Source organism: Megalobrama amblycephala, linkage group LG4, assembly GCF_018812025.1.
Source record: "Megalobrama amblycephala isolate DHTTF-2021 linkage group LG4, ASM1881202v1, whole genome shotgun sequence".
Classification (NCBI taxonomy): domain Eukaryota; kingdom Metazoa; phylum Chordata; class Actinopteri; order Cypriniformes; family Xenocyprididae; genus Megalobrama; species Megalobrama amblycephala.
In genome coordinates, this window is record NC_063047.1 from 33,185,615 (window position 1) to 33,196,158 (window position 10,544).

A 10,544-nucleotide genomic window follows, 5' to 3' on the forward strand; every position below is an offset into this window, starting at 1 on the left:
TTAAATCAAATCTGCTTAGAGTACATATGGTCCCTCTCTAAGTAGTGTTAAAGTAACACTGAGCAGAGTTAAAGTTAATGAGATAATTAAGCGATTAATTAAGTGATGATTGAGCATTAGTGATGAACACCTGCTGTTAACAAGCAGAATCACTTAAGAAAAGAGAGAAACAGAAACTACAACTGACTTTAACTCTGCTTCAGTGTTACTTTAACACTATTTAGAGGGGACCATATGTACTCTAAGCATAGTTGATTTAACTCTTGGGATTTTGCTATGTTCACTGTGCATGAGAAACTTTTGGAAAACACTTGAAAATGGGAGTGTGAACAGAGAAAATGCCATTTTCAAATGCATCTGGATTAATGTAGATGTAGCCTAAGGAAAGAGCTGGGGATGTTGTTTTTTTGTAGCCTACATTTTCTCTTCACCCATTTCCTTTTGGAGCTCTAGCTGAGGGGTGAACACCTCCTGGGTTTGCCCGAAGGTTGATTGCTCATCTTCTGTCACAGCAGGGTCTGTATATCCCTCTTCACCCTCCATTTCCTGAGGCTGCATGACCTCTGCCTGCTCTCCTTGCTCGGAGGTGATGGTGTCTGGAGTCTCTGAAGCCTGAGGCTTGTCTGCAGACTCATGGACTTCCTCTGTGTCTTGCTCGATGCCCTCAACCGCCTCTTGAAAAGCACCTTCTTTGTCCTTCTCTATGCCATCTCTGGGTTCACCAACCTGCTCACTTCCAGACTCAAAGGCATCTGGTGCAGCTTCTGTGGTGGACTGGGGTTGTGGTTCTCTAGATGGATCTACATCAGATACAGTCTGCTGGTCTTGTTCACCCTCAGGATGCTCAGTTGAGACGGAGGGTTCAGGAATTTCTCCCTCAGATGATTCTGGTTTAGCCTCGGCTTCAATGGCATCTTGAGGCTCGTCGCCATCTTGTTGTTTTTCTCCTACGGGTTGTGCCTCCATCTCCACCTGTGGTAAACGTGAAACAGTTTTCAAATTAAGTCAAGAGCTTAAATGCCAAATCAAGACCCTAAAATGCCAGGGTCACTGTACACAAAAATGATTAATTTTCTGGGTTATGAAGAAAGGCCATACGTCCCCTGTGGGAAAATAAGAGATTGCATTTAATCTCTTTGTTGGTTATTAGAACAATTATGAGCCTGGTAATTGGAAATGCAGGGTGTTTAATTTATAAACTGACTTCGACTTTGGCATTTGACGTTTATGGGGTATTGCAGAATCGTACACCTCTAATTATTTCTGAAATCCTTTTTGCTGTAATGTAAAAAAAAAACCATTTTGTTTTGCAGCCTGTTATGATGGCACAGCTTAACAGTGCTGCAAATTGGCTTGAAAACGACATTCAATGGGTAAACAATATCTGCCGTTTTTAAAGCAAGACAAATTATTTTGAATGACCACGTTCTAAGATAATACAATAAAATAATTGAAATAATAAGTTTTGAGATGTCCTTTTTTCTTCTACTTTTCCTTGCGAACGCAAATAGCTGTCAGCTTTGTAACATTAGACTGGCTAAAATACAGCACCTGAGACAGTTACTCTACCTATTATACAAGACCAATTAGGTACTGGAGAATGGATGGCTAGTGTTCGCCCTTGGATTTACTTAGAAAAGTTTTCTAAAATGTTGCCACTTCACTATGAATGACAGAAAACACCACTTAAATATAATGGTGACACATTTAACAACTTATAAACAAGTGCAATGTGTGCCACCCAGAACACTAAGTGCCTAATTTTGAGCTTGAGTAAGTGAATAAGTTCAGACTGTATGATTAAAGATTAAATGACTGTCAGAACCAACCAATACCTGGATGGGGATAATGACATCAGCAGGAAGGGGAATGCTGGGTAATGATGCTTCCACTGTAAGAATCCCATCGGTGGACAGAAGCGACTTGAGATTTTCAGCATCAACACCTTCTGGAAGTCTATAGGCAGTGGTGAGAATTTTTTTTTTTAATAAATTTGCTTTATGACAATTTGACACAATTGCACAGTGAAAAGTATGCTAAAACAGAATAAAACAGACAATGAGTTACACTACTGTTTAAATGTTTGGTTTTTTTAAATTCAGCAATATTAAATTGATCAAAAGTGACAGGAAAGACATTTATAATGTTACAAAAGAAATCAAATAAATGCTGTTCTTTTGAACATTTTATTCATCAAAGAATCCAGGAAAAAATATATATATTTATGGTTTCCACAAAAAAAAAAAAAAAAAAAAAAAGATTTAAACATTAATAATACATGTTTCTTGAGCAGCAAATCAGCAAATTATTATTAATGATTTCTGAAGGATCATGTGACACTGAAGACTGGAGTAATGATGCTGAAAATGAAGCTTTGCATCACAGGAATAAACAACATTTAAAATATGTTAAAATAGAAAACAGTTATTTTGAACTGTAATAATATTTCACAATATTACCGTTTTTACTGTATGTTTAATCAAATAAATGCAGCCTTGGTGAACATAAGAGACTTTCAAAAACATCTAAATATCTTACTGGCCCCAAACCTTTTAAACAGTAATTCAGATAGTGTTGTTCATGTTAAAACTTACTTGTATTTTCTTGTAAAACATCTAGCAATGTAGCCGTGCTCATCTTGCCTTTCTTCATGCTTTCCTTTGGATCAAAGATATTAACACACAATTATTGCGGTTAACTTTAGCTTGAAGAAGAGCATTGGATATTTTATAAATTATATTAAATATATAAAAAAAAAATATTAAACAAATACTGCATTATTAAATATTCGTAAATTATTAATAAATTATTAACCGTTTAATATTTCCTGGCATATTCTGTTTTGTTGGTGGGGGGTAATTGAGAGTGAATGGGGAAAAGTCACTTAAGAGGAGGCAATGCCTCCATCGCACTTTGATTGGATATGATCGGTTATGATTGGATATAATCGCTTCAAGCGATAAATCCCGCCTCTTGTTTTCGTGCACGTTGCCGTCGAATCGCCCCTTCATTTTTTTATGCCCTCCCCTCGCTAACTTCCCTCAGTTTCGTTGACTCAGAAGTATGTCATTGCTTACGTTGCATGAGTGCCCACTACTGGCAAAACCTTTGCAATGGGCTGAATTGGAACATCCTAAGCCCTTGATCACTTGGAATCTGCTATGGAGCTTATTTATTATTTATTTTTTTCCCTTACGAAATTGTTTAATGCAGTATTCTATATTTATATATATGGTGTATTAAATATATATATATATAAAAAAGAATATATCATAGAGTTGTTTGTGGTGGAGTAAATTAAACGCGATATGCGGTGATGTCACAATCGTTGCGTTGTGGTAAATGGAGCTGCCTAAAGCCGCGCACTCACTTATTGTAAGGCCGATTATGAATGTAAATTGATACTTATGACTGATCGCGCTCAAACGCGTCCAGTCAGAGCCAGTTGCGTTCAGTCTGCGATTACAGTCGGTGTTTAAATTCCATGTGTAAATCTGCTTCAGTCGCAGGAAACAATCGGTATATGTGTTCAGTTCAGTCTTAGAATGTTTCAGCTAATCGTTAGGTGTGTCCCCGGCTTAAAGTGTACATATGAAGTAGACCAAAGAGTATAGAACCCAAGAATCGAGACTCTGGTGCTTTTTGGGTAACAGCTACTAAGTGGCGCTTTGGTAACGCGTCAGCCATTTTGGGGTGAAAATGCCAACTGGACAACAGAATCCATCACATCGTATGCACCCAAAATCAGCGAATCTCACAGCCAAATTAGAAATGCAATAAAAAATTTCCCAAATTCAGTCAATTTTATGACACCTAGTAAATGTTGCAAAAACATACCATGAAAAAATAAAAAATAAAGTTTTTACCAAAAGAACAAAACCATTTCTAGGTTGTCCACTTAGGTCTGTAATATAATGTATTAATATGCTCTAACAGAAATTTTAAGAAAATTGCCTTTATTCACATCATATGAGGAAAGCAACAGTGCTTAAATTAAATTGCAACCAACATTATTTCATGCTTTCAAAAGATCAAAGACCCCCTTCTTTAAACTGTATTTTAACAGCAAGCATTGTGCAGAGAGATGGAGGCATGCCTGAGAAATAAATACACTCATTTTGTCATAACAGCACTGTCTGTTGAATTTATAAGGGCTAGAATTAAGAGGTCAGGACGCTTCAGTGCTCTGTCACGTCCATAACCTTTTAAAGATAAAGTTTATGTCATATAACAATTATAAATACAAATAACCTGAAACTTTATATACAAAGCTAAATTATGTTTATTCTTATTAAGATCAACAATTCATTTCACTACTTTGCTCTGAACAACCATAATAAGCGTTACAGACGTGACCATTACGGATGTGACCGTTATGGACGCTTCATATTAAATTCTATGCTTATGACTTTGCTTCTTTATATTGCTGTGATCTATTTCAGGCTTACCGTATAGGCTACATCAGAACATATCCAATAATCGCAATAGGCCTACTCTTTGTGCTTTGTTAGTTTTAATCCGAAAAAAAGTGCCAGCTTTCAAATTCAGTCGATTTTATAACAAAATTCAAACAATAGATGTCGCTCTTTAATACGGTGCGCGACAGATTACAGCAGCGCCTCAGTGTAAGCGCCGCACAAGCGCACATTACCTGATCTTCTCTTCCTCTTTATCAGAACGAAATATGAACTTCAGAAGGTAGGCCTATATGATACAGTATGAAACATAAAACTATATGAAACATAAAACTGACATGATTGCAAGTGACAATAGTGTTAACGTTGTTTTTTCCTCGTAAATGTGAACATGAAAAATGTAATAAAATTATTATTTTATGTTCTGTGGAGAGCCAACCCTTCTTCATTCGGTGGGCAGTATTACTTTTGGTTCGCGCAGTGTAATTCACAGAATTCCTAAAAAATATGTTGACACCCAAAACTTGGTGATTTTTTTTTTTTGTCACGTCCGTAACGCATGTAGGCTATATTTCCCTTATCTAAAATATAAAACAATTGTAGACTGGCATTTTTCTAATGTGTGGACTCCTTTGGACTGTGAATATATAAACGGACGGTTCAATATGTTGGTATTAAATGGATTCTCTGAGAATTTATATTTCAAGTTTTGAAATATAAATCAAGTTCTGCAAATGTCACGTCCATAATGCTGGAATTGCCCTTTGAACTTAAAAGAATTTTAACCCAAATTGACTGGGTTTCTAGAGAGCAAATGTTTTGTGAAAAAAGTGGAAGATTTAAACACAAAGTCCGTAAAAAACTGTTAAAAGGATTTGATGATCCTAGTGATAGTATTTTTTATCATTCAGGTTTGGTTTTAGCTTACGTTAAAAAAAAAAAAAAAAAAAAGCAGCTGATATTGCCATAGACCTATAGACCTTATGTAGCCCCGCCCCTTTTCAGCGCTGCGGTCGTTGTCTTTTGACTTTCGGTTTGTATTTCCACAGCGATCTTATGTATTTATGAATGAACTGCTCATTTTAAAATCCTCCCGTTCTACTGACATTTGTTAAGACACGCGCTTTAAACATTATAATGCTCATGATAACTTTTGTTAACTCTACAACAGGTAAATCCACTTCACCAGCTAATTATTCTTCAACAGCGATGCCATAGAAATATACAGGGCTTCCGCGAAAACTTAAGTTCAAAGACAATATTCTAAAGATGGCGGCCCGCATGTTTCTCTGCAAAATAAGGTCTATAGACCGTATGTAGCCCCGCCCCTTTTCAGCGCTGCGCTCCTTGTGTTTTGACTTCCGGCTTGTATTTCCACAGCGATCTTATGTATAGAGCAGTGAATCTCAACCTTTTTTGAGTAATGGACCCCCGTCATATTTAGAACCGTCCTCAAGGACCCCAAAATAATTTTGGCTTGTTGGTATCATTAATGTCTTTGTGACGACCAAATGCAATCAAGTATATTTTACTACTACGTTAGTTGACTTGTATAATATTCAGTCATATTCAGATATTTTATAAGGACCCCTGGCATTACATCAAGGACCACTAGGGGTCCACGGACCCCTGGTTGAGAAACACTGGTATAGAGGGTATGCATCGACGTCACTTTCCCGCCGAAAACGCGCTCCCTCAGCTGGACTGAGTGGCAAAAGAACCTGCTGCGTGACTGGATTTAACAGGGAAACTGCGAAAACGCGAGTAAAACAAATGATTACACTAAAGGTTGGAACTGAATGTGTTCCTTACAACTTATCAAATAAACCTAATCCATGGATATTGACATGCAGCCAGGAGTCCTGTTTCCTGACATTTAAATGTGCCTGAATTCGACGGCGAGGAAATACATAAAGCAAATCTGCCTGTGAATAATTTATATAACTACAATATAGGTAGGTTTAAATCCGAGTAATCACTTATATCAATGTTATATCGTCATATTGTCCATCCCTAAAACATATATAGTTTTATAGTATAGATTTTGTCAGTGTTGTTTATTGAAAAACACCCAATTATGCAGAATAAAAGATGGAAAATATTTAATTGATGAGTTGTCAAACTAATATATAACAATACAATATATACGGTATGGTTTTACCTCAAAATCCAACAATTTGACACAAAATGATAACTGCGAATCCATGTTTCTGCCTGGAGTCGAGCTGTTTCTGTGAATTGCAGTGATCCATTTGTTTTTTTCTTGCTTTCTGCAGTTTTTAAATATATACCTCAGGGTTTGTGTCAAAGCTATTTGTACAGTCAATCACAAAGCTCTTTCCCGTTTTGGATGTGTTTTGTGTGTTTTTCGCGACATTCACGCTGAAAACCAATGCTGCCGCTCAAGGGGCTCGCACACCGGACGCGAAGCTCAGTGCCGCGACACGTCTTTCAAATTCGAACGCATTGTTTTATATTTTTTCTGAGATGTAGCTGGGCGCCGAATGTCGCTGCCGGTGTGCGTAAGTTACACTCATAGAAAACAATGCGTTCGAATTTTAAAGACGTGGCGAGGCGCTGAGCTTCGCGTCCGGTGTGCGAGCCCCTTCAGTCTTTTGCCACTCAGTGGCCGTGACCAGTTGTAACGGTCGACGGTGACGTCACGTGCATACCCTCTATATGAATGAACTGCTCGTTTTAAAATCCTCCCGTTCTACTGACATTTGTTAAGACACCCGCTTTAAACATTACAATGCTCATGATAACTTTTGTTAACTCTACAGCACGTAAATCCACTTCACCAGCTAATTATTCTTCAACAGCGATGCCATAGAAATATACAGGGCTACCGCGAAAACGGAAGTTCAAAGACAATATTCTAAAGATGGCGGCGCGCATGTTTCTCTGGAAAATAATGTCTATAAGACATAAACTAGTGGACTGCCGAGTCGCTTTCACCCCCAAATGGCAGAAACGTAGGGCTGCTGTTGGGCGCCGATGTTACAATGGAACGTTCTATTGAGTTTCGCTTCTTGTCAGTTCTTTGAGTAGACTCGCTCTCTCTGTCAAAATCGAGGGAATGCACTTCAAAATGGCGACAGGGATTCCCCCGAGGGGACGTGCTTAGGGAAGTTCGCCAGTGCTTGTCTAAAACTGGAGTGGAATGGGAGTGGGGGTTAGTGAGCAATCAGCTTGATGAAATTACAAGCTTGATTACCGCTAAAGATGACTATTAGAAAGAAAAGCTAAACATTAGTTCATGATATCAAGCTTGTATGTTCATGTTCAGTTATTTCACTCTAATGGCAATGAAAAGGATCTGTTAATTGCCATTAAAGTGAAATGACTTAACTTAAACATACAAGCTTGATAAAAATGAAGAAGAAAATTTCAGACGGCACCTAGGGGTATATATATATATATATATATATATATATATATATATATATATAAAATGATCTCCTTTTTTAATGCTATTGAATGTTGAATAGTACACTTTATCACCCATACCTGCAATTTCCAAAAATCCATCCTGTATTTTGACCGTGATCTCGGAGGGAGCGAAGTGATTGACATCCAAGCTAATTTTCCACTTGCAAATCTCACCAGCCACTTCCGACACCCCTCCACTCATCTCCCTGTGCAGCTTAGAGATGTGCTGTCCTGAGGCCTGAGTAAAGGGAGTGAACACGGGTGTGCGCAAGTACCCGGGCCAAGACGACGTCCCCAGCCTCCTGAAGATGCCTTCGATCCAGCTGAGGTCTTGGGGGTCCAATAATGGAGGTAAGCCGAAATGCTGGTTAAAGATTACACTGGGCCATCTGTAGCTCAGGGGATTCCATGATACCTCATGACAATATTGAGGCCTGGATGGTGACTTGATAGCATCCGCCATAGTGAGAAAATCAAAAAAAAAATTAAGGAAGAATGATTTGTTTGGAAGGTTCAGCCACAGTCCAATACACTGACTACACAAAAAGAGATGCTGTAGAGAATCACTTCACAGTGAAAGCAAAGACAAATGTGGCCGGTAGACATTGCAGACGCTGTTTATATAGCGTCCTTGTGTTTTAGCACTTACTAAGCAGTAACCATGATGCTACCAGAAGAGAATGTAGGGATGAAGTGATGGCTAGGTAGTTCAATCTGCTGCTGGAGGGGTGCAGGGGCTCTATGGGAGATGCTAATTAAGGATATTTATAGATCTAAAAGGGAAGCAACAAATAGCTGTTTGATGAGTCTGAGTGAAATCCTGCTTAGCCTCTGACAGGCAAAGAGATTTTATTGAACTGATCGTTACTAGTGTTGTAGAAACTATTAAAGTGTTTAGGTGTCTATATAGAGGTTGTGAAGGTGTCTAAGTGCTTGTTAACTTTATTTTCTGGAATCAGAATGAACAAGTGCACAGAAGACCTTTCTTTAATGGGCCCAGTGCAGCCAACTCACCCTTATTAATCTCAGTGCCGACTGTAGAGGCGTACTGCTGACTGCACAATTATATTTGCTCAACACTTTATTGTTCAGGCTCTATTTAATATTCTGAATATTGGAGTCTGTACCTGGTGTGCAATATAATTAAAATATATATATATAATAAAATATTATTTCACTCAGTGAACTATAAAGTTGCTTGTTATTTTAAATCTACACAATATGGCCTGAGCAATATCTGTAATACACATCTGCACTAATAATCCATCCAGCATGTTTCAAAAACTGTGGCCCTGACAGGTACAGACTGGTTTTTAAATTGTCTTGTTACCACTGGAGACCAAGAGACAACATTAGGCTGCCAACTCAAGGCTTTATATTGAAGACTGCTGCTGCTGCTTTTATATATAAATATATCTGAACTACTGTTCAAAAGTTTGGGGTCAGGTATGATTTTTTCTTATGTTTATGGAAAAAAAAATGTTATTTGATCAAAAATACAGTAAAACAGTTATTGTGGCGACCAGGGCGGGCGAGAGCCGTGAGGGAACGGCGCGAGGCCGGTGGCGTGAGAGGTAATGAGCTTCACCTGTGAGGCGTGACAAGGTCTAGACAAGGCCTTGGCTGCGTTCCACTCCAGTTTTAGACACGCACTCGCGAACTTCCCTACACACTTCCCCTCGGGGGAATCCCTGCCGCCATGTTGAAGTGTGTTCCACTTCGTGAAGTGGATGAGGGAAGTTTACATGGACAGACCCTCACTCCCTCGATTTTAACCTCGATTTTAACTCGATTTACACTTCAGGCAGCTCCATAACCCACAAAGGGCTTAGGACGTTCCAGTTCAGCCCATTGCAAAGGTTCCGCCAGAAGTGGGCACTCGTGCAACGTAAGCAATGACGTACATCCGAGTCAACGAGACCGAGGGAAGTTAGCGAGGGAAGGGCATTTAAAAACCGAACTGGAACGCAGCCCTGGTCCTCTCTCATCCTTCACTGTCGTACCTCCTCCTTTTATGCTTCCGGAGCTCCTCCGTGAGAGACTCAAGGCCAGTGCGCCTCACAGGTGAAGCTCATTACCTCTCGCGCCACCGGCCTCGCGCCGCTCCCTCACGGCTCTCGCCCGCCCTGGTCGCCACATACCCCTATCGCCCCTCGCAGGCCGGGGGGTACTCCCGCGACTGCGCTTACTCCCCCCCGGGGGCCTGTCTCGGCGGCCGCAGCACCTGGGGGTAAGGACAGACGAGACGAGAGAAAGGAGACGGATGCAAGGGGAGCGACAGGACAAGAGAGGAGAGAGAGGAAAAATAAAGAAAAAAAAATTCTGGGTCCAGTTCCCAGACACACTGCCGCTCAGTCCTCAGCCTGCCGAGAGGCTCTTCCTCGCGGTGCCATGCGATGGCACTGGACGCTCGGTGGACGGCCCGATCCTCAACCGCGATGGCTCCTCAGGTTGAGGGCAGCCGGCAGCGAGTCTGCCGCCCCCTGCTCCTTCCCTTCATGGCGGACGGTAGCAGGCTCCGGCCCACGGCAGACAATGGCACTCCTCCGCTCCCTCCAGGACGGCAGCCACCCCACCTCGTCCCAGGAGCAGGGCATCCGGGTCTCCGTCCCACCTTTCACAAGGCTCCAGTACCACCGCTTCGGGCAGGCTCTCGCGGTCTTCACTCCCGCGTTGCCCGAACTCCGCAGCACCGCG

The 10,544-nt window shown here is 40.5% G+C and overlaps 1 protein-coding gene across 1 annotated transcript; it reads right to left on the minus strand.

The window, feature by feature from the left end:
• Positions 1-414: 414 nt before the first annotated feature.
• si:dkey-1k23.3 (heat shock protein 67B1) lies at positions 415-9,349 on the minus strand. Its single transcript, XM_048186630.1, has 4 exons — positions 7,926-9,349; positions 2,595-2,658; positions 1,836-1,956; positions 415-972 (listed from the first exon to the last, which is right to left on the minus strand). Exons 1-4 carry the CDS (start codon positions 8,308-8,310, stop codon positions 415-417), a joined length of 1,128 nt encoding a protein of 375 aa, XP_048042587.1. The 5' UTR covers positions 8,311-9,349.
• Positions 9,350-10,544: the final 1,195 nt, after the last annotated feature.